Source organism: Apostichopus japonicus, chromosome 5 (assembly GCF_037975245.1).
Source record: "Apostichopus japonicus isolate 1M-3 chromosome 5, ASM3797524v1, whole genome shotgun sequence".
In the NCBI taxonomy this organism is placed as follows: domain Eukaryota; kingdom Metazoa; phylum Echinodermata; class Holothuroidea; order Aspidochirotida; family Stichopodidae; genus Apostichopus; species Apostichopus japonicus.
Genome location: NC_092565.1, coordinates 3,491,669 through 3,516,221, shown reverse-complemented (window position 1 = coordinate 3,516,221; position 24,553 = coordinate 3,491,669). Strand labels below are relative to the sequence as shown.

General features: G+C 36.6%; 3 protein-coding genes across 4 annotated transcripts in view; 2 read left to right on the top strand and 1 right to left on the bottom strand.

The window, feature by feature from the left end:
- Positions 1 to 10,968, top strand: part of LOC139967327 (uncharacterized) — a 40,603-nt gene extending 29,635 nt beyond the window's left edge. Inside the window, exons 1-3 of one of the 2 annotated variants that reach the window (XM_071971007.1) lie at positions 7,892 to 9,730; positions 10,037 to 10,318; positions 10,560 to 10,965. In XM_071971007.1, coding sequence (XP_071827108.1) covers positions 9,589 to 9,730; positions 10,037 to 10,318; positions 10,560 to 10,741 — 606 coding nt within the window. In that variant the 5' untranslated portion in view covers positions 7,892 to 9,588 and the 3' untranslated portion in view covers positions 10,742 to 10,965. Of the gene's footprint in view, positions 1 to 7,891; positions 9,731 to 10,036; positions 10,319 to 10,559 lie in introns of those variants that run through there. The other variant, XM_071971008.1, reaches the window with a different exon arrangement.
- Positions 5,392 to 6,744, bottom strand: LOC139968196 (uncharacterized). Its single transcript, XM_071972589.1, has 3 exons — positions 6,531 to 6,744; positions 5,913 to 6,197; positions 5,392 to 5,741 (listed from the first exon to the last, which is right to left on the bottom strand). The coding sequence occupies exons 1-3, from the start codon at positions 6,661 to 6,663 to the stop codon at positions 5,560 to 5,562; spliced, it is 600 nt and encodes a 199-aa protein (XP_071828690.1). The 5' UTR covers positions 6,664 to 6,744; the 3' UTR covers positions 5,392 to 5,559.
- Positions 10,969 to 13,994: 3,026 nt separating the features above from the next.
- The window catches only part of LOC139967322 (actin-binding LIM protein 2-like), a 158,177-nt gene continuing 147,618 nt past the window's right edge, over positions 13,995 to 24,553 (top strand). The window contains exon 1 of the mRNA XM_071970994.1: positions 13,995 to 14,170. Coding sequence (XP_071827095.1) covers positions 14,125 to 14,170 — 46 coding nt within the window. The 5' untranslated portion in view covers positions 13,995 to 14,124. The remainder of the gene's footprint in view (positions 14,171 to 24,553) is intronic.

Genomic DNA, 24,553 nt, shown 5'->3' with positions numbered 1-24,553 from the left:
CAAAGACAGACACGCATTGTAACGGAGAGTATATGCTACTATATAGGTCAGCATTAATCAAATATACAGGCACAATTTTGTTCATTACGTACGTAATTCTTTTCTCATCTGAAGAGATATTATTATCATTTAGGTTTGTTTTCATGATATATTCTGCAGTAACAAATGATGCCTCGCACCAATGCATTGTGGGTAAATCAGAAAACCATTTATGATTGGTGTTTTCTGCGTATATGACGTCATAATAAAATGTGGGCTTATATGCGCCTGTAACCATACTAAATTGTTTGTGAATTTGGAGAACGAATATAGTAGTGTCCTTATCAGAACTTATAGTTAACTTTAATATATGTTCGGTTAATACTTTTTTTGTTGTACACGTGCATGCATTAGTCACTAACGGTAATCGCACACAATTCTTCAACCCATAGATCAGGTACGTTGAAGCTAGTTCAGTTTTGTAATGATTATTATAGCAAATTCTGTAATAGCTTTGTGGGTTCTTGTTACTGTCAAAGAATCCATATCGTTATCGGGTTGACAGTTTGCGACATACCAAGATAACATTAATTTCGTTGCTCGAAGAAATACATAAAAAAGTAATTATTTATGCAACCGTGCATTTGTGATGAAGAAAAGAAAGATGATAATAACAAAAAAAATTATATATATTTCGATTAATATTAATGGATACTTTAACATTAATTACGTAACTTACCAACCATGAATGGATCGTGATGCTTGTAATTCTGAATAGAAATGAATCATTCGTTGCAGTGGTGTTGTGATTGATGAGTTTATGTGCCATGCATAAGATAGACTGTTTCTGTTAATAGACATGCATACAGTCATTTATAATAAAACACATAGTGTTTACCTAGACCTATATAGTCAGATAATGTATCATAACACATGTTATTAATTTTTAATTATTAAATATGCACGTAAGATTTCCAAACTCAATGTCATTTTACGAATAAAATGTATTGAATGAGAGGTACTGCAGGATAATGTGTTACTGCCATATATACACATTATGAGTGACGTAAGTATGTATATATAGTTGGACAGAGATACTTGGCGGAATATATATATGCAGACATTTTGGTGTGTATATCGATTGGTTCTTCACGAAAATGGCCCAGCGCTCCTTTGTAAACAAGTCCAACACCCTCTGATCACACATTCTCCACCATACCCTCCTCTCGTTATCATACATGTTGTCTGTTATGTAAATTTTGCACTCAAATGTTTTTTTTTTTTCATATTTCGCAGATTTTTAAAATCATGACCCATAATGCCTTGGTTAGTTTTGAGAAAATCTGGACAAATGTTTCGGAATATTTTCTCAAATTGTAAAACTTTAAACAGTTTCCGCGCGACTGACAATGTTATCTATACGCACACTTTGTATATTCTCATTAAACCGTAGCAGTATGAACCTGACCCGTATAGCCAGATTTTGTTTGATTATGGAAATAATTCGAAATGGCATTAATTGGACTGAGAATATTTTTCTCGGAATGTGACAATATATATTATAGAAATTTGATAAAATACGGTATATCACACTGAAATTTGAATCAGAATGGAGTTACGTTATAAACTGTAAAACAAAAAACAAACGGGAGATATTTTTCGATTTGCAGTGATCAAAGTCTTTGGCAGCCAAGGTGTTAAACACCTGTTGAATCCACGGAATCAGTGCATACAATTTTATTAAGTAACACTGCGTGACGGACAGTACACAACGGAAACGTGAACCAAACAAATGATTGGTAGACACGATGGTAAAAAATAATGTGCATATCGCCCCCTCTTCTCATTTCTCATTTCTAAATCAAGAGCTTAAAGTAATAATAGCAGTATTGTTTAAGATTCACCTTGTACAAGTATAGCTTCACCTGCATAAAACTAGCTCTATCTCCACCCCCCCCCCCCTCACCCCAACATATTGTCAGTAAATACATGTACTCCTTCAAATTGAATCAAGATCAGTTCATGAAGGTAATGAGTTGATTCGACTAACGCCCTCAATTTGGCTTGCACTCAACTAAGGAATGATTCAATTGTTGCCTCTTTAAACCTCAAGAATAAAATTACAAATTCCATTTGCCAAATATCTGGTCGCTCATCTGTCTCGAATTATGGCAATTGGTTAACATTACATATTTAGAGCATCTTTTAGACTGTTAGCTCAGGGTATCTTGATTTAACTGTAGATAACGTGGTTGTGATGATATACAAACCTTTTGAATTCCCCTAACTCGGATAAAAATTAATTTGTAGTAAAATAGCATATATACACACACATATATATATATATATATATATATATATATATATATATATATATATATATATATATATATATATATATATATATATATATATATATATATATATATATATATATATACTCACTCTGATATAATGATTGGTTGTTCTCACAATATAGCAGTAGTAAAGTGTGTATCTGTATGGGCGTGTGTGGGTGGGTGTAATTTTCCTTGTGGTGAAATATAAGCATATATACCCGCTTCTATCACACTGTGGCGTCTTTAGTTTCACTGCAGCTTTTGAAAGTTTATAAAACTGAATATCCGTTTTCGCTTTGTTTTCATGTTTTCCGTTTATTTTTGGGGCAAAGTGAACGAGACAAAAGATGTATCGATACTTTCAAAAATGTAAAGATATCTCACAAATATGAAATCAACCGCTATTGCACTCAGTCAAACAGTTAGGCAGTCACTTTGTTATTGTGGCTGGTATCCGGGGTGTGTTTCAACTCATGATGTGTTTTAAGATTTGCCATGAAGGCTTACACTTTTATAAGATGCTCGTTCATTACATCCACTATGCCTGATGTGTTGTTTGTATCTTTAGTTACGAGTGTCTGTGACTTGATTTGTGTCTTCAGTCGTAAAAGTGTTTGTGGCTTTAAATTGTCTGTGTCTTTAGAATGAAATGAATGTGATTTTTTCTGTGTATTTAGTTACCAGCATGTAAAACTTTGCCTGTGTCCCTAGTTATGACTAGCTATTCATGTTAATTACTAACTTATGCAGGCTTTTAACACCGTAGGCGCCTCCAGGCTTGATGCGTCGAGGGCGCTCTTTTTTCTTGACCGCTATAAGTAATGTTCCGCTTCTTTCAAGGCTCCAGTGCCGCCTGGTGGTGGATCACTGAACTGAGAGCAATCTTTGGACCTAGTCCGCCCCCGTGCGCTGGTGTACTGCATAGTATAAGGCTAGTGCATATATATTGCACCAAAACGAGTTAACGGCCACGGTTATTGTATATTTAGTCTGTTAAGTATTTATCACGATGACATAACGTAAATAATTTGGAGAGCAGGCCGACAATTTTTCTCCATAAGATATGAAAAGTACCGTATTGCATTGTTGACTTCGTTACGGTGTTGCAATTTTAACATATATTGTAACATATATTGTAACATATATTATAACATATATTATGATAAGAGTTATTACTCACACTGGTCTATTACAAGGCAAACGATCAAGGAAGATCATCTTCAATGACAGCTAATGTCAACCGATCATAAACATTTCTGACGTGGTTTGAAATCTGGTGTTGAATTTTAAAAAAAAACCACATCGTCGATGGCTAATCTACAGAGTACAGACAGGGCCGTATATACGGCTCTGAGTCTGAGTATTAGAATTGTACAGTAGCGCCCCCAGCCGAAAACATCTCAGGATGCACTTCGTTAATGAAAATTGACAACATTTTGGAAAACATTGTAAACCAAAGTGTTCAGAGACCATATATTCGTGCATTGGGATTCATTTCTTTCAGCTTTAATAGGTTCCAATGAGCAAGCGATTATAATAATTCCATACAGGAGCTATCAAATAATATTCATGATGTTTACATTTGGACTGCGTTAACTTAAACTTAACTGGACTAAAGGCAATTCTGAATACGATAAGGTGTAAGAATCTTCTCCAACATACACGTCTGTGATAAATAGCCTAACCAGCATTTGAAACACTGAATAGGGTTGAACTCCGCTTCCAGAATATCATTAAAGGATATTCACAAGATTTAATATCACACTAGTATCATTGCACAGGATTTCAAAAGTGGCGGGAGGGACACCCCCTCACTGATATAGCTAGGGAAATGAGACATTATGAAAGGACCACATGCGTATGACCCATTTTATAATGGAGAGGGTGTCGCCTTGCGTTCCCTCATGCAGGGGTTCTGTGGTCATTCTCCTTCCCGCCCCCCCCCCAGCCCTCCGAAAAGACAATTCAAAGATTGAGACGTCAAATTGTGCAGTCTGATACTATAAATGATAGGTCTATATGACTATGCTATTAAATACTCTCTTTTTTTGTGTGTGTGAGGTTCTATAGGGGAGGGGCGTGTACCCCCTTTAGCAGTGGTCTCGTTCTTCCCCGGATGAATGTAAATAATCCCCGATTGCACCGTTTTCACCGCCTGATAATGGGAGGTGGTGGCAATGCACCCCTTCCATACCCACCCCCCTTGCGTACGCCACTGACCAGAATGCAGTTCTGATTTCATTGACAGAATGGCAGATAAAAATGACAACTTCTGTCGAGGCATAACATTACGTTACAAAACTGGCACTTCTTGCTAGTTTCTCTGAACCCTCTTGAAATAGTATTAACATGAAAGACGGTGGTGTTATTCTTTTTTTAATAAGATTTTTAATAAAAAAAATATGTAATTAAAACAAAGTGCCGTTTTGTTGAAAATCATTGAAATTATGTGCCACAGAATGCACATTTTGTCGGGAAGATTTGAGGTGATTTTGAGCTTTCCCCCTCCAGTCAAAGTCACATGTCACAATGCCCTAAGATTTAGTGACACCATGCCCCACCCCCAACCCCACCACACCCCGCCACATGCAGATTGAACAATCTCCATTCTCTTCTGCTACAATGTCAATGTAAATTAAGATCCAACTCTGAATTCTTCTTCAACGCTTCCTTAAAGCTAATATTAATATTAATTAAAGCTAATATTAATAAGTTCGTCAGAATAATTTGACTTCAATATTAGCGTGCTAAAACTTGCTGAATATTTACTGAACGTTCTGATTATGACCCTCTGTGTATCCCCGGCAGATTAAATGCTAGAGGAGTGTTTAATAAAAGAATAACATGTCGCAGTGCGGTAGACTGTTTTGCTGTAGTTTACCATTATTCACATTTCAAGTATGTTGGAGGACTATGCTGATGACCATTTTAAAAGAGATAAACAAACGAAAAAATAACAAACGAGAAGAAATGTTATAAGTAAAACAAAATATATGTAATTAAACCTCTTTAATTTTTTTGTACAAAAAGTATTTAAATATTTTTGTTTCGTTGATACATTGAACAAAACAATAATAATAATAGAATTGCACGTAGAATCTACTAAAAAACTCAACCAATATATAATTTTTTTTTCATGATATGATATGACATGAGATCATTAGTATTGTATTTGGCGTTCTCTCTTTATGTTTTTGTGGGTATAGCCAGGTAGTGAGTATTCCCCCTTTACATCGGTTGTTTATCCACTCGAAGTTAGCAGACATTTTAAGTCCAGTTCTGAGGATAGTTGATCCGATCTAGTGATATCCAACCGGATGTTGTGAATGAAGGCGTATATATCCTCTTTCTTGATGGGATACTCCAAACACCGTTCAACTTTAGCCAAACTCGGGTTCTGTTTCTTTAGCTTGTTTCGGGATACTGAAAGAAAAATCATTTCCACTCGTTTAATGCACATTTTCCTATTGCAGTTTCTGACATATAAATAAGTTTTAAAGGTGCGCACCACACATTTATTTCTTCCATTTGTAAAAGGTAGGATGGGTGCAAGTCTAAAATTACAATATAGAAGTACTCAGTTATTTTATTTACCTTTTGTGACGTTCCGGTACCCCTTCCATTTAGTTTCATCCAGACTTGACGGATCACTGTTCATTGAAAGTTTTCTTGGCTTTTCTAAACAGCGCCTCCGCTTAGCAGGGAGAAGGTACGGTGTTAAAGGTGTATTCGGCATCACGGAGAAACGTAAGGTAGATTTTATATCAGCTTCTCCACCGGAATCGATAATATGGCGGCGTTTCCGTCCTTTGATTGTCAAGGTCAAACATGGTCCAACATTTGTGTTGGACACTTCCTTCTTCCCTCCACTTCCTACTCCTGTTTTGTCAGAAAATATGATGAATATAAACAATATGTTCTTTAAGCAAATATTACTGCAAAGCTTGATACAATTGGCCTAACGTTATGACGAAATAGTGGTGGTGGAGATGTAGTGGTATGTACATTATAGTTGCTTAGTACATTGTTGGGGAAGTTTAGGGAAAGTCTACATTACAACCGTGTAATAACTATAAGTGTAGGCTGTATGGGCCTAACACATTGTATGCAATCAACATGACCGTCGGTATGACCGGGGAATAATTAGTGCTAATTTTCGTCGATTTCTATACATAACATTCAACGGAAAACTAAGTAAAACGTTCATCTTACCCTCAAGATTCAAAGAACTCGGAAGATGCATTCTCAATTTGAAATATCTCAGTAAGTTTGTAAAGCACAACGTGATAGTATCAGCGATAGTACACTTTTGTTGGTAGCAACGACAGGAACACGTAAAATCCATTGTTATGTACGAAGAAGGACACGCAACAAATATAGCTCGGCCACGCACGACAGACTGAAGAACGCGTGCTCATTAAAATGTCTACCAGATGTTGTGATGGCAAGAGTCTTCAAATACTGCTCCCTTCAAAGATGAAGAATCTTCACTTCTAAAATGAATATAGAAAGAATCTAACAAGATCTACTGACGCAGGGTCTACAACTGGACCTACGTTACCCAAGACAATGTAACGTCTTCTAGCACACACATACCATCATTAAAAAGTGTATCAGAGATAGTACAGCAAATCTGTTGTATAGCGCCGAAGGCGATACGTACAATAACTCCAATACTTGTTATAGACAAAGACATGACGCCAGTACGGTTAAGTACGGAATAATTAAGACACGCAACATGTTTCGGCTAACGCACGACATCATGAATAACGCGCGCTCATTTAATAACATATTCTCGGTAAAGGGAGGTAGCGATGTCAAGAGACTTTATGTAGGCCCACTTCAAACATAAAGATAACTATGTTGAATTTCATTTCTAAAATGATGTAGCGATGTACCATTACGTCTACAAAAAGATCCACTTACGTGTAACTAGAGTTAGGCTATGTTAATGAAGTGTTTCTTCTAGCAAACGTGTGCATAGTAACAGTAAAAGTGTAACAGGAATGTTACAGCAAAGTACCACGCGCAAACATTATGCGCATTGAAAACAAAACACGAACCTACGCAGTTACTTTTTTGACGCACTTAAATATGTGTGCTACCGACCAAGTGGCGTTAACGGGAGATTTGTAACAGCGCTATACAATATCTATGACGTTACCAGGTGCGTGATCAAATGTATTCTGTTATAGCGCCTCACATTATTTTTGCTTTTAAGGGCATGGCCTAGTTGGTGGTAGCAGACATGTTCTTGTAGACCCTTTCTTTTATTCGTCCTACTTTAGTTTCTCATCCCTACATGCAATGTACTGGGGAGGAGATCATTAACTCTATCCGTCCACAGTTTGTACAAAAAACGAAATGAAGAAAATCTGCGTAGTTGTTTAGGAAGAATTTTTGGCACAAAATTTGCATATGTACTGCATACACATACAGGTGTGTTATTCAGACTGAAGATCCCCATTCTTTTCCACATTGTTCAGATCCACGTTCCCTTACGTTAACAATAACTATTCACAATAGAAATCCACTGAGGACGTTGTGATACTTTTGAAATGACGCCTGAGGATTGCCATCGTTTCTTTAAATTCCATATCGCACTGTTTCAGAGGCTAAAATATATATATATTTTTCAGTTTAAATTTATCCACAGAATTGTTTTGACTGAAAGGCTATTAGCCTAAGTTCATTTTGTAGCATTGAAACTGAGAATATTGACCATCTGTTTTGGGAATGTGCCGTAACTGTCTTTTATTTTAGATGTCGAAATGATGATTCTTAAAAGCAATTCCTTTTTACGAAGCAAGATATCGTTTTTGGTTTCAATAACAGGAGACGCCTTCCTTGCAATATCTTATTCTTAGATTGAAATTCTATATTGATGAGTGTAGAAGAAATCAACGTATTCCAAATATCAAGGAATTTTTCTTAAATTTAAATTCATAATTAGCATCGAAAGGTTTAATTTCTTAAGATAAAACAGAAAGTAAGTTTTTCTAGAACTGTGGCACGCTTTTTCCACTTCTCCTAATTTATTTAATTAAAATCGTCCTCGATTCCGTTTCTTGCATTTCTTCATTTATTTTACTTTACTCGCAAAGGGTTGTTCCGAGAAATATTCTTCGATTTGAAGTTTTCTTTGCAAATAGTATAGATATTAAATATTAGTTTGTTCACATTGCTCATAAACGATGAATAATAATAATAGTGATGATGATAATAATGATGATAATAATGATGATGATGATGATAATGATGATGATGATGATGTTTTTGATGAGGTTTTTGATGATGATGATGATTTATATTAAATGTGCTTTCAGTAAACCAAAAGGGTCGGATGTACTTCTCTTTGGGTATGAGTGAGCATTATACCCGGGTGTCCAGAGGTGCCCATTTCTATTCAGGGGACGTGTTGCTCCTTGCTACGCCACTAAATCAAGCAACTGCGCACGTTCGTTTCCTTTAGTGAACAAAACTGCTGCGTGAAATACTTTGCTGCAATATCTTACAGCGTCTAAGGTACTTGGACTCATGACTGATAGCGAAGCCGTAATGTATCTCCCCCCCCCCCCCCCCCACTGGTAGGCCTATTAGTAATGTTTTTCATGCAAAACAGGTAACGCACATCGTAATTGCAAAATAAGTTGGGATATTCTTCTGCCATTTTTTCCTACATACCCATATAGTTATAGAAACACGTTCCCTGCCAATAAATCCACGAGTTCTTGCAAGTTAATCATACTGTTACGGTTCCTAGCTTCGAAAATAATTTAATTTCGATGGCCATATGAGAAATACGACAATTTCTGCAGATCAGTTTCAATCGTGAGCGGCGCGTGTGCGCAAGTTGCGGAACGCACTGTAATAAGTTATTTTGTCAAAACCGTGGGCAGACGCACTCATCTAATTGGCTTCACGTTTTTATGTGTAAGAAATGTTAGGAGTAACACATCTATAACCTTTGCGCTATACAAATTAAATGCTTTGCTGTAGGCCTATACTACCTCTGATACATTTGTTACCGAGGTAATGTGCTTGTAACATAGCTTCAGTAACATTCCCTTCGTCACTAGATAATATTGTATATGTTAAAAGACTAATTTCTGTTTAGAAGTGAAGTTTCTTTATCTTTGAAAGGAGCGCGTATAAAGCTCTTGTCATCACTACACATCATCAGGTATAGGCTTTTTGATGAGCGCGCGTTCTTCAGTCTGTCGTGCGTGGCCGAGCTATATTTGTTGCGTGTCATTCTCCGTGCATAACAATGGATTTTACGTGTTTCTGTCGTTGCTATCAACAAAAGTGTACTATCGCTGATACTATCACGTTGTGCTTTACAAACTTACTGAGATATTTCAATTTGAGAATGCATCTTTCGAGTTCTCTGATCAGGAAGAACCTTGAGGGTAAGATGAACTTTTAACTCCACTCATTACTTTCAAAGTTTAATGTAATACGTAGGTAACGAACGTCAAATATACTACTTATTGCTGCCGTAAACCTAGGGCCATAGTGATTGCATTCATTGTGTTAGGCCCTTGTAGCCTACACCTATATTCAATGACGGTTATGTAGCCTAACATGTAAGTAATCCTACTGCAACTCCACCACTATTTCCCTTTCCTATTACAATAGGCCAATTATATTAAGCTTTCCTCATGATATTTGGTTACAGATCATATTGTTTATATTCTCCCGATTTTCTGACACAGGAATAGGGAATGGAGGGAAGAAGGGAGTTTCCAGTGGTGTTGGAACATGTTTGGCCTTGCCTACCAAAGGACGGAAACGCCGCCATCTTATTGATTGCGATGGAGAATCTGATAAAAAGTCTATGTTACGTTTCTCCGTGATGCCGAATACACCATTAACACCATACCTTCTCCCTGCTAAACGGAGGCGCTGTTTAGTGAAGCCGAGAAAACTTTCGCTGAACAGTGATCCGTCAAGTCTGGATGAGACTAAATGGAAGGGGTACCGTGACGTCACAAAAGGTAAATAAATGATACGCATATTGTCATATTGTCACTTTAAACATTCCCTAGCCCTAACCCTTATCCTAACAAAGTAAAAAAGAAACCTGTAATTAATTTGTGCTATGAGTACTTCTTTGAGTACTATGAGTATTGTGCTATGAGTACTTACTTATCGATATCTCAATAAGTTAAATAATATCTCAATAACTTTAATAAGAAAATTTGAACTATATAATAGTAGAAATTATTTTTCTTTCAGCATCCCGAAACAAGCCAAAGAAACAGAAACCGAGTTTGGCTAAAGTTGATCAGTGTTTGGAGTATCCCATCAAGAAAGAGGATATATACGCCTTCATTCACAACATCCGCTTGGATATCACTAGATCGGATAAACTATCCTCAGAACTGGACTTAAAATGTCTGCTAACTTCGAGTGGATAAACAACGGATTGAAAGGGGGTTTACCCACCAACTGGTTACCTACAGAAACATATATAGAGAGGATGTCAAATACAACATTATTAATGACTCGTATTTGGTAACATACCAGATCACAGTAAAATTACATATTTGTTGTCTTATACTGGTGCGATTTTTTACGTGAAAGTCTTTCAATATTTTTATATATTGAATATATCAATAATGCGAACATTATTTATATTTTTTGTACAAATAAAATCACAGAGCTCAAATTACATTTATTTATTTAACTTAACAAATCTTCTTGTCTGTTATTTTTTGCTTTGTGTCTTTGTTTCTTCTGAAAGGTCATCACCATTGCCCACAAAATATGCCTGAAAGGCGAATAAACACTAGGAAAAAGTATTCTCCTCCCATTGTGACATTTTATTAGGAGGATATGTTGACATAAACTGGCAGATGTAACACACACACACACATGCACGGACAGCAGCTTTTTCCCCCTTTCCCGATCACCCTCGGTCACTCCTAACGATAGGTGACCCGCTCCCTATCCCCCTCCACCGAGATTGGTTACTCATGCAGGAACAGACATTGTTGACATGCATGACAACCGTTGCTATGTCAAATGATCAACTGACTACAATATCTTTTTGACCCCACCCCCCACCCCACCCCCTCCAACAGAAGCGATGTGATAAATACGAAATCTTCTCATTAATAAAGAGGATAAATAATGCATAAATAATCGCTATATAATGTTCATTTGCTAAATAAAATGAAAAGGTAGACATCAAGATCTTTGTTGTAATTAGTCTTATAATATGGATTGGTGATTTTCCCAGTAGCTTATTTGTATGTATGTATGTATATGTGATCTTCCCGCAAGCAGGAACTCGCGAAAGAAGCCATGGAGGCTTGTAGACTCGCAAGCTGACCGAAGCCAATCTCTCGGCACACATCCATTTAACGTCCATGTCGGGAAGTTGTTATTGAACAACACCCTTGCCAGACGACACACCTTGCTGTCGGCGGGGAATCGAACCGGGGATCTCATGACTGGGAGACGCCGGCGTTAACCACTAGGCTATACACTCCGCCTGGAAATTTCTGGAAATTTGTAGGCAAACACAAACAATAACTCCAGTTGAAATCATAGTTTTGTCTGGTCCTCAAATTGTCGACTGCTTTGGAATACTGTTCAGAATTCCTGCATGGGAGACTCTGGTTCTCCAAGTTATCCCCTGACTTCGACATGCGCGGATCCAGGGGTGTTGGTCTCCACCCCCTCCGCATCCTTTCCACACCCCTTTTTAGTTTTTTTTAATGCTAGATCCGTCCCCGATGGAGGAATGTCAAATAAGGGTTTCACAAATCTTCAACAACACAAAAAGAATCACCGACCTAAAAGAGGCGCTAATTATGAATGAATTGTGTAACTGGACTGATTAATGAATTGATATTGCACTCTCGATTTCTTCTTGTAATACAATCTTCATAACACACCAATGACACTTACGCCATAGGTATATGTGCATATATTAATCTTGCTTACAATCCAAACTGAGAAATTTTCATAATTTATCTACTTTCCGTAATTTGTTATTTTAATTTTAAGTTGACTATTCAGTTAATAAGCATTTACTATTAAATGAAAGGCTTAAACAAAACCTTTTATCAAATCAACAGAAAGAGCTACTCTGACTATACATGTGTGAAATTCAGCTTTAGAATTAATTAGTGGAAGACCTTAATGAATAGGATAATTAACACTATCCCGTTATATCAATGGGACCATTGGTGTCAGATTGAACAACAATCAATTTTAAAATAATTGTTCATCCGTATTAAGTAATATCCGAATCATACTGTTTTGAAGCAGGTTAGCCTATACTGGGGAAGGAAAATCAAGCCACGTATAGCTTGAACTTGACAACGTGTGATGGAAGTTATAACTTCAACTAATGTAACGTAGGCCTATGTTTCCATATGGTTCACGCGCTATCCGTACCGTCACGATGAAAAATTGACGGAAGAAGGTGATGCCTGACGACACCGGTTCTTGTCCGGGTAGGGGATGGGGGATGTTATCGTCCTTGTGACAATAAACAATAGTTGGTTGCGCTTGCTATATTGATTGCATTTATCACTTGAAGTTTTTCTTTTGGTAAAAAAGTGGTAAAAGCACAAGCAAACAATATTATTTGATAGGCTAACAAATACGTCCACCCCGAAAAATGCTACACCAGTTGTCCTAGTTACCGTAATATACATGCGTGATCACATTTACATTTTGAAACACAGGTCACAGATTGCGCACTTTTAGCCCGTTGACCTACGGGCATAGGCTGGGCAGGTGCCCGCCCACAACTATGGAGGAAAAACTCAAAAGGGCCCCTTTTATGGTAAAGAAAATATTCTTTTCCAGGTTTTGTCATTAAAGAGTGCCCTTTCGTTTTCGATAGATGCCCTTTTTGGTGAAAGTTACACATTTAAAGTTACTGGAATTTGTAAATGCACAGAGGATCCTTCGTGGGAAAGTTTTTTTTTAAAATGTATTTTCGTGATTTGTCCCTTCAAATCAATGTTACATCATACAAGTTCCACTGCCCCTTCGACGTTTGTGCCTCCTCCCCCGCAAGGATTGAACCCTCCCCCGCTGCCCATACTTACAAAGTATTTTAATTTCCCATTCCGTGTGACTGCAAGACAGCGTACCAAATGTCAACGGAAGTAACTGGTAAAAGAAAGTTCCCGAAGTAAACAATACAAATTCTACGGAAGTGTATAATAGCCCTAAATAGAACTATTCCTACTTTTGCATGGGTTTAGCTCACCAGATGGAAATTATATTCTAAAGAAAGCGCTGCATTTTTACGAAATTCTTAAAACAGAGCTAGGCTAATGTCCCAAAGCATCACAAGATAAAGAAACAAGAAGATACTAAGAGAAAAACAAAAACCTTGATTATATAACAGACCACTCTCCTGTGATCCTTTTCTTGACTAAAGGAGGTTTTTGCAAAGCAAAATAAATTCAAATTCCGGTCATATATATCTCGAAGTTAGGCCACACGATCATTGACATGGGCTTTTCAATAAAGAGTGTAAAAGGTTTATTTATCTAAGATTCATGTGTACAACAACTTCAATGTGTTACAATGTGTTACATGTGTTACAACGAAACTATGTTGACATTTGCCAATTCAAGTAGATTTGGTCATGGTCAAACCTGGCATCCATACTATTTACCTTGCTGCCTAGTCAACCATGTAGCATTATCACGTTTGTTTCTCACGGTAACTCCTTTTGAAGTTTCTACGCGCGGGAGAGGACAAAATCACGGAATAGCAATCTTACTAGAAGGCAACGTTTTCATCAGACTGCTGGAAATAAAGTGTGATTATGCCTGTTCTTAGGAGGAAAAACAAAAAGAGCAACAAAAAGTCTGGTAAGTTGGATCTCGGATGATGAGTTATTTAATTCAGAGTGCGAGTCTCAGGCCTTACCTGGTAACCCTAGGGTGACCGTGTCGTCTGCTGGTCGGAACTTTTGGTAACGGCTAGGCTAGGACTGTGCTACATTGCTAGCAAGCCTTCTAATAAACCCTCACCAAGTCTAGGCTAGGCCTAGTCGAGTAGTACTAGTTACACAGTGTCAGTAGGACTAGTAATAGACTCGTAAATAATTCTCTTACAGTCATATGACTCTGTATAGATTTAAATATGGTGCTCAGTTCATGAACTTATCCATCTGACCGTTTGAGGCAAAGCCCTAAGTTAGATCAAGTGCTCGAGAAGCATACTGTAATTGGCAGTTGGCCTTCTTTTTAGTACTACTACTAGCCCTAGTGCCTAGGCCCATTAAAGTGACCAATTGCTGTTGATTATGTACTGGGTGGTTGATGTGTTGGTACTGTGCAGTGTAGAGTACTTTAGGGAAAAACAAAACGTACAGGGGTATCTCCTTAGAACAGATAGCTACATGAAGCTGAAGTGTTAAGGCTATTGTTACACTGCTGTCAGAACAGTGTGCAGTACTGTTAAGGGAGTTAACAGTTCTGACTTACTTTTTAATTGTAATAATAAGATAAAGTGCTTTATATGTGGAGATGGCATTAAAATAATGCTTGTTTCAACATGTTTAACCATTATTTTGAATTTCTAACATACTTCCAGGGAGCAATATATTGATGACCTTTAAACACATCCTCTTAGGGAAAAATAACATGCAATAACAGGTGAGGAAAATTGAGCCCCTCTCCCTCCTTCCCCTACCTCAAAAACTTAGGCCTGCAATGCAACATGTTATGAGCACCTTGGCTATGAGCACCTTGAAGTGAACTTTTAAAAATGAATGAAGATCATGTAACCCTCCTTTCAGTGGTACCTCCTACAGTGGTAACATTGATAATGTATTTTCAATGGTCTCAGTTTTCTCCCTCTCCCATTAACAATGGCAACTTCCAAAAAAAGTGTAGTTTTCACTCTGTTGAATTTTGAAAGGCATATGACCCTCAGACCCTTTGAAGTCTGCAACAGTAATTGGTCTTCTCAAATCGATTCGCAAACCTGTTTATTGAAAGCTATAAATTGTTTCTGATACATATTTATTTGTTAATAAAATTTGTTGAATTTCAAGTTTGGCATGTTGGAAAGAACTTGGGAAAGATGAATCCCCAAGCAGCTCTACCATAGTAATACTGATTGCATGTGTATATGTATTGCAGTTTCAAATGCTAAAATTTGATACAAACAAATTGTTGTTCAAATCTGTGCAATATGAGACCTTGCTATGTACAGTACCAGCAATATTATTACAATATTAGAACTCATAGTCTCAAAATCTCAAGTAGATTTTGAGTCTCTATATAACGTCACGGATCTGACTTTAAAATTAATTATTAGTGGCTGTAAGTACTAGTGTGTTAAGAATAGTTAGAAAACTTGAAGACTGCAGGGTAAGGATATTAATACTGTTGTGAATTCTAGATGGGCCCCAATGGTTTGATTGCCTCCTACAGTGTTTGTTACAGACAGATCTCGATCAAAGTGATGATAGTTTCATTTTGCAACATGAGGGCCTCTAGATAAGATTCACAAATATCATTTGGAAAAACATCCTGCTGGGTATAAACCTGTGGGCTGGGTCTGCCATTCTATATACAGCTGTACTTCAAAGAAATGAACTTTTGTTAGATGGCTTATATATTGCCAGAGTCAAGTTTGATCCTTCAATATTCCATTTTGAATGAAAACAATATTCTGTTTATCTACTGTATGCCATTTTTTCATGATGTTTTTTTTTTTGAAGTTACAATCTCAAATTGTTACAAAGATTTACTGAGAGCAATTCCAGAATAAACGGTAATTTTAAACCATTAGTTCCGTCCACACCAGTTTGTTCAAAGGTCACATGCCCTGTTTTGCAAACCTTTATCACACATGTTGATAAAACTGGGACTGACTACTGTATGAGTTTAACTTACAATAGGAAGTGACTGTACCTGTGTTTAAACTATCCTAATCAAAAAGAAATCAAAGAGATGTGTAAACTTGACATGAACATAATTCAATGTTGCTTATAATTACTTTTCATGCTGTTGAACCATTGCAAATTGTGTGCTTGGTTCAAACATAACAACTCCCATGCAGGCAGTCCCAAGGTACTGTACATTTCCACAAGTTAATTGACTTTCAGCAAATACCAACCTGTCCTGATAGAGAGTCAAGCTGTGTACCACTCCTGGCATCCAGAGGGCAAACCAAATTTAAGAGGTTGATTGACCTTCAGACAACTTTTCAAACCCATTATCCTCTGTTTGGAATGTCTTTGGTGGTTACAGCCTTAGAGCAAATTTAAACTTCAAAGGGTGGCATTGCCCAAATAATTATTCTTTGCTCAAAGCTTGTTATTTACCCTAATCTAAAAGGTTTCAACTCATTTTTCCCTTTTTCCAATTATCCATAGCCGGCCTGCAGACAGAATGAGCTTACTAAAAGTTTTACATTGACACATGTGCAACAGGTAGAGATGTACATACTACCCATACATAGAACAATATTCACTGCCATGCAGTATTAGAAGCACATTCATTCACTATTAATGAAAAACTGTTTTATTATGTACACACATATGACTACATTGTCTGCACTTAGCTCAGGATACACAAACTCTCCAAGTATATATATTTTTTAATATTAATGATTGCCTTTAAAATGTGTGCATTATAATATAAATTTGGACAGTGCTATAAGTGTCTAGGTGGAAATTAGTGGACAGGGATGATATAATACCAGCAGACAGAAATGTCTGTAAAGTGTGTGATGCAAATTGGTTTTCAACATTGTTTCAATTGGTGTATTTCAGCTGTACACAGCCCTGGGTCTTTCGACTTCTTATTGTGGTTGGTATATATAATGCATAAAATTTAAAGAGTTCAAATGCAGGACCAAACTATGTTTCTCGTAAACAAAACCCTTGTACATCACAGGCTGGCATCTTTTTGTGATTTTCACTGGCATCATCCAAATCTTTATGTATCTATGCAATAAAGAGGTCTATTTCTAATTTTCCAAAGTAACTGAGGGAAGGATAAGAATTATAAAAGACTAGAACCAAACATCTCTTAACCTTCAAGTCAAATCTAGACAAACCTGGTTAATGTCAAGTTTATTATTAATTCCAACTGTCAAATTTCCATTCTTCATGTTGCTCTGGCAATTATTATCTGTCACCAAAAAAATTACAACAAAGTTTTATTCACAAATTTAGCTTAAGAATGACTACTGAAAAATAAGCATGGAATGTGACCGTCCGGATATTAATATTGACTTATTCTTTATGTGCATGTTTTCTTGTGAACACACTTTGCCTTTTCCCTAGTGGCTACTCCAGGCTCTTCCAAGGTATAATTTAGTGTTCAATTTTTTTTTAACAGTTTCGAAGGCGCTGAACTTTCTCTTTAATAATAATAATACAGTTACTGTGGTGCAAAAACTGCTATGTACATCTTTGTACAAGTTTGTATTGAAATTGGCCCATTTTGCATAGCATTTTCAGACCTGTCAACCAATTTGACCCAAAAATAGGGAGAATAACATTTTTCAGGGCCAAAAAATAGGGAGAACAAGGGGAAAATAGGGAGGTTGGTAATTTTCAACTAAAATGATATAAATACTCCTACTGTAAATAAGTATAGTCTACTTATGCAATACAGTGAGAGAATCATCCAATCGGTGTTTCTTGTTGTAGTTTACAGCAGCTTGCTTCGCTTCCTATGTACAGGGTTTCTTTAGTAGGCTTCCATTTGAAACAGGGAACAGTGGACTCTGGGTACTGTGACTTCATGGCTAGTATGCTAGATAGAGTCCCATCAAGCTTGAGACTTGACCGACTGTCTGTCTTGTTCTTGCGAACTACACTGAATAGCCTTTCCTGTTCAGCGTTACTTTGGGGAATTACTTAGCATAGGACTAATTGTTGGCTATTTTCAGAAATGTCGCAAGTGATGAAACATTAAAAAACCGGGAGAATAGAATATGAAACCGGGAGGCCGGGAGATTCGGGTAAAAGCCGGGAGTCTCCCGGTAAAAACGGGTCTGCATTTTGCTCTTTTTTAGTATGCCATAGGGGATAATGATTTCCCCATCTTGTGTGTTCTCATGGTTGATATCATCTCCATCTTGTAAGAATGTGATCCATCTCTGTGGTATCTCCTATTTGTTTACTCTCTGTCAAGAACTTGTAATAATCAAACAAGATAAGTGGAGAATGTTCCTTGTGTAAGCAATGGAAATTCTCACACCAAGGATCAGCTGAAAGATCTCAAAGGTTTATTTATTTTTTATTTCAGGTTGGGTCAACCGACCCTCTCTGTGGGATTATTTTCAGCCTTTTAGGTATTTGATTGAAAATAGTATCAGCATCTTTCATGAGCAAATGAAATGTGTTTGATGGACTTGGAAACAATGCCAATTGACATTCATTCACACATTTTAATTGTCAACTGAATCGATTGATGGAAATCTCCTTTTTGAAGTACATTTTAACTAAACAAATGAATGGTTGATGACCTATATGTTAGAGGATGATTAACTTAATAGATCCTGAAAAGTCTTGTCCTGTCAGTAGTAATTCAGCTGAAACCACTTTGATATTAGCGAATTAAGTACAGTAGAGTAGCAGATCTCCCAGCAGTGTTGGCGTTGTAATCTGGAATTGTTATCTCGTTATCATTTTCTGTGGGTTTATACTAAAGCTTTGTTGGTGTTAATTGGCAGTCCATTTGATGGTGCTTCACAACCAACTTTCAGCCTGAGGCTGGTAGTGAGGTATTTAAAGCAGCCTCTTGAGCTAATTCAAAACCCTTTTCTAAATCTACTGTGGATTGCACTTGAACACCCTCTCATGCAGGTTTTTTGTTGGCTCCCAAATTCCAGTCAATGAAGTTGATTTGATCTGCAATATTTGTTCCCTGTGACACGTTTCATAGTGATAGTAAATTATATTTGATCCAAATTGACAAAGTGTCAAAAATTTACACTTATAGTTCATTAAGTTGACTTGTTGACTAATTATCAAAATAAATGAATGTACTGTCTGTTGTTGATGAGATTTTAATTTTAAAGTAATATGAAAGATTTCATAAAAATAACACAAAACACGGACCCAATCTCAACTTGAACTGCTGGTGCAGAAGATGTACTACAGGTAGAGTTCCAATTTTTCAATGTCAACATGTACGTATAATGCCAGGATGTAATCAACAGGCCTTTAATATGCTGTATATATGCAAGACATACAATGTACATGTGCAGTTACAATGAATATGGAGCTGTTTGCCTTTATAAAACGCTTCTTCATTGTATTTGATTCTGCTTAATCCTTACTTCATTCATACTTAGTAAAGATTCCTAAATCCTATTGGTCCATTCAGGTCAGCTGACCGTGGTTAATCCTGTGAGTAACGCACGGTAAAATTACGGGGCATCACTTTAATAAATCTTTGGTAATATGTAACCAAAAATGTTTTGTTTTATGATTTTCCCCCCACACAAATGGTAGTGTATGAATGAACAGGGTTAATCAACGGTCTAGCGTAACCCTTATTTAACAGCATTGCGCATCAATCAATTGTGTGGTACATACATCTTTAAAGGGGCTGCAATGTGTAACATTAAGCAGCATCCAACCCAAATATATTGGAAGACTGCTAAATTTGATTGTAGCAAAATTGGAACACCAAAGTTCTCTCCAACTACTAAATTAGTTATGAATAGCTTGGAAATAGTAATCTTTCCATAACTGGCACAGACAGCGTCATGTCAGTGTCATTTACATGCAGCTTTGTGGTCAATTTAACACATAGATCTAGCAAGTTTGGGTGCATATTATAAAGTCCCGCCTTTAAAGATGATGATCCATTATCAGGGAGATGACAACTGGTTCTATCAGTAAGGTTGAATCTCAGATGACAACTGGTTCTATCAGTAAGGTCGAATCTCAGATGACAACTGGTTCTATCAGTAAGGTTGAATCTCAGATGACAACTGGTTCTATCAGTAAGGTAGAATCTCAGATGACAACTGGTTCTATCAGTAAGGTAGATTCTCAGTTGACATGTACTGTTCAGCCTAATGCACAGTATGACTTCTCTGACACAGTTTGCCAAACTATCATCCTCTGTCTATACACTGTGTAAAGAACTTTTGACTGCCTCTGTATCTCTCTGGCAGATCTGGTCTGCATCTCGCTTTATAATGAGAGAAATGTCAGAGGGGAATTTCATTTATTTTGATCAGGGGGAAGGTTATTCATGTAACACTGTCAGACACGGTAGGGTATACTGGATAGTTGACGGTGTACTGTTAGCTCTTTGGACTGGATCGGTATGTTTTGTACCGTCATGATCATATACAGCTCATATAGATCCTGATTAGAGTATTGGACTTGGCTATGCTGGAGAAGTATTGTACAGTGCATACCAAGTTCAACGTAAGGTTACACAGCGGTGGGAGACTTTTTGAATCAAAGATTTTGATGTATCAATGAATTGGTTCCATATTTTATAGCCCTAAATTATACTTCAAAACTTATTCTTTTTGATCATTATCTGAATGATAACAGTGGTATGTAGGTATATATAATTGACATCATTACAAGTGCGATAATTGTCATATGTATGGCATAAACCGATGTTATTATTCCTGATTCAACTGAATCTTGACTTATGGAATTTACTGACGATATCCTTCTGATACGCAATTTTGTTTATGTCATCTGCAAAAAGAACAATTTAGGTCGACATATAGTTAAGCATAGTATCTGTGAAAAGCTGCATTGACTTAAGTGCTTATTTTTTTTTGTTGGGGGGGGGGCAATCTAAGGTTGGTTGGTGTATTCCAATTCTTTCTCATCCTTAGTGCCAGACACGTAGTTTACGAGAGAGCTAGATGAGATCGTTCAGTTTTCACCCGGCCCTGGTGTCTGTAACATGCATATGCGGGGAGGAAGGGGTTGTATATATACTTTTCTTTGATTGAAAGTGATGACAGTTTTAGCAAAAATGATGGTATTGTTTTCAGCTTTTCATGCAGATAAAGCTGCCTTCATTTCCTAATTTTATTGCGATGTATTTTGCTGGAAATATTTCTGGAATGCCATTTTAAGAAATATTGGAGAGGTGGAGAATCATAAAGCAAATCCTGTATATGTCCAGTGACTGAATTAAGGTATTTGATTAAATAGTTGCATTGATAGTGTTTGTTTTGGTGTGGAGATATATATGCTATAGACAAATAACAAACTTGTGTAAATGTGAGAAAGTCAGTAAGCATAGACCTGAGAGTTCAACCTACTAATTCTTGGATGAAAACGTACCGTTTGTTTCAAACTCAAAATCATATTTTCTTCACTTGTGGGCCAGTAAATCCTTTGCAGCAGATGATAATGAGCTGTCCTTTAGTTCTCAGAAACTTTTTTCTTCTGTCCATCCCCTTAATTCCAATCAAATTATTTTTTTTCAGTGATGACAGTTTGATAAAGTCTGACAGATTGGGTCTTGTGTGGAAAAAGCAATCCTCTAGTTATTCAAAGTCAATATATCAAATTTACACAGTAGGCAGAGTAAATAATTGTTACTTTACCTTATGCGGACAGAAAATAATTGGAAGTCTCAGAAAGGGTTGGTATAGTATTTATAGTGAAATGCAAAGAGAATAACTTCAATGCAAACAGTTTGCTATATCATATCTGCACAGTTATAGTGACCAAAGAAAGGCATTGACAAGTAGTACTAGAGCCCTGTGCAAGTTGATACAGTGGTCAGCAGGTCATAAGTACTCTGCCAAAATTGCTTTGTTTTATGGTGCTCAGCTGTTCTGTGAACTACGGTCAATGAGAATTGAAAGAAACATTGTTATTGATTAATCAAGAATAATCTATAGATTGATTTATGTGCATGTTGTACTAATGTGTACACTACTTAAAGTCCTTACTAACTACAGTAGATATTGGATTCCTAACCTTTATCTGATAGAAACTTGATATTCATACAGCTCAAACTGTCAGTAACAGTGAGCTTTGAAGTGGGACATCTATGTACCTGAGCTGGCTGATAGGAACAACTGTCCCAACATGCATACATGTTTGGGTGAACTCAATATTTCCTTACCAACACTCATATCCCATAGAGGGTGTTAATGCTGTAGTAAATAAACATTATAACTTTAATTGGCTATTTAAATTCCCAATTTCAAGATTTATATAATGCAGCTAAAAACACACACAAAAAGGTTGAAGCATAACATTCAGAGTATGCATGTGTTTTGATGATGAAAGTATACTAGAAGGAAGGACACACAGAATGCCTACTGTGTTCCACTTCATTAAGTGTATAACAACGGATTTTACCAAGTAAGAACTAGTTCCCTTTACACAGCGGCTAGACCACACAGGAACAAGAACCTGACACAGTGTTGCTCTCGCCTCGGTCAAATTGGCTGCCTCTGATTATCATTTTCATCATGTTTGGTAATTTAGGATAAATTTGTAACTTAATCATAATAACTATGTCATAGAAGTTTTATTTCAGACTGGATTCTATATATTCTTCCTTAAAAAAATAACCTACATCAGTTTGCTCCAAAAGCAACACTCTATTGAATAAAATCATCAACTCTCAGAATATTCTCAAGGGGACATGACCAGGGGGCAACCCTGAGCATAGTCAATGGACATAATAACAGTAATCACAGATGTATAAAGACATTAACCTGAAAGGGTTCCGTAATGCCTCAGTGCACCTGTATAGATCCTTTTCAATAGATCATGGCCTTTGCCTGCTGTACACTTAATCCCCCCCTCATATTATGATCAATAAAACTCTTCCTTTGAATACACACATCTTATGTTGTTTTACACAGTTTGCTGCTGTTTATGTTGGGGGTTTTGATGGATTCCTTAAAAATAGAAATCTAACTAGGTCAGCTATGCCTAATCACTCCTATTGAGTGCAGTGGGATGGAAAGCAATAGGAGATAAATTTAAAGTGGATTTGTATATTTTAATGTCCACATCAGTGTAAACAGCATTCATTGTTAGGCTTGAACATTATGTGATCAGCATAGGAAATTGATTATTCCATGAGTGTTTTTGTTAACAATATTTCAGTTTGCAATTTTAGTACAAGTTAATCAAGTAAAATATAGAAGAAACCAAATTTATTATAGCAGTGGAAGTGGGTTGTCAGAGAGAGATGTATTTTTTTTGGGTGTTTTTGTGTGTGTGTCACTGCAGTGTGCAATTTTGGAGTGCGAAGCATAGGGAATCGTGCAATGAAAGGCAGAGGAGGCTATTGGCAATGGGCCTGTCATATCCCTCTTTACGTAAGAGAAAACCAATGGAGAGGATGAAATAGGTTAATAGGGAGAGCAAGTTTGTTGCATCTATGTTAAAAAACTATTCAATACACTAGTTAATGAATGCATCTGTATGTATATAGGCCAAAATGATAATTCCTTTGTTGACAATTTATGGTAGAAAAATTCTCTCTAATTTTGTATGCATGCTTTCATTACCTGTACATGAAGTTTCTTCTTTAAAGATAAGGAGTTGTTACAGGCAAAAGTAAGCAGTATGGTAACATTAACATTTAATGTTGATGTATTGTCTCAACATTTGGGCATATTAAACTATAAGTAGCATGTCACATGATGACATTTCCCACATTAATTTGCTTTTCTCATACATCTAGGCATTTGATTCCTTGTCAATTACACAAGGATTCTAAACGGTGGTAATGGCATATTATGTAAGCTGTGCAGCTGTGATTATGTTTTTCTGCTTGTAACCATGGTAACTCAAAACATGGAATTTTTTGTGAAGTACAATCAAATTCGCATGTGCAAGAAATCTATTACTTTCTGAAAAGTGATAAAAGGTCAAACAAAGGTCATCTTAGGTCATCAGAAGTCAAACCTTGTTAACATGTGAACTCCACAAGGAAAGTTTAGTAGAACTTCATATGTGGCATGTGGATCTACCTTAGTGTGTACCTCATTTTCTGAGGGACGTAAAGGTCACTTTGAGGTCAGCAAGGATCAGTGTTTGAAAGCTTAGGATAACACAACTCGAAAATTAATAAATAGATTGGATGTATTTCAGATGGCACATGTTACCAGGTGTATATTGATTCACCTTTGTGTATAAAGAACCCTTAAATTTCTTTTCTTATGGAGGTCAAATATTTAAGAATAGGAGAGGTCAAATAATTTAAAATCCCCATGAACAAAATAATTCCAGAATGTGTTTGAAGTGTAAATATGATTTCATT

Coding starts and splice junctions, on each gene's coding strand:
- LOC139968196 (XM_071972589.1), bottom strand. CDS start 6,663: ATGGATTTTACGTGTTCCTGTCGTTGCTACCAACAAAAGTGTACTATC. Junction 6,198..6,530: donor GAGTTCTTTGAATCTTGAGG/GTAAGATGAACG, acceptor CTGACAAAACAG/GAGTAGGAAGTGGAGGGAAG. Junction 5,742..5,912: donor GTACCGGAACGTCACAAAAG/GTAAATAAAATA, acceptor TTTTTCTTTCAG/TATCCCGAAACAAGCTAAAG.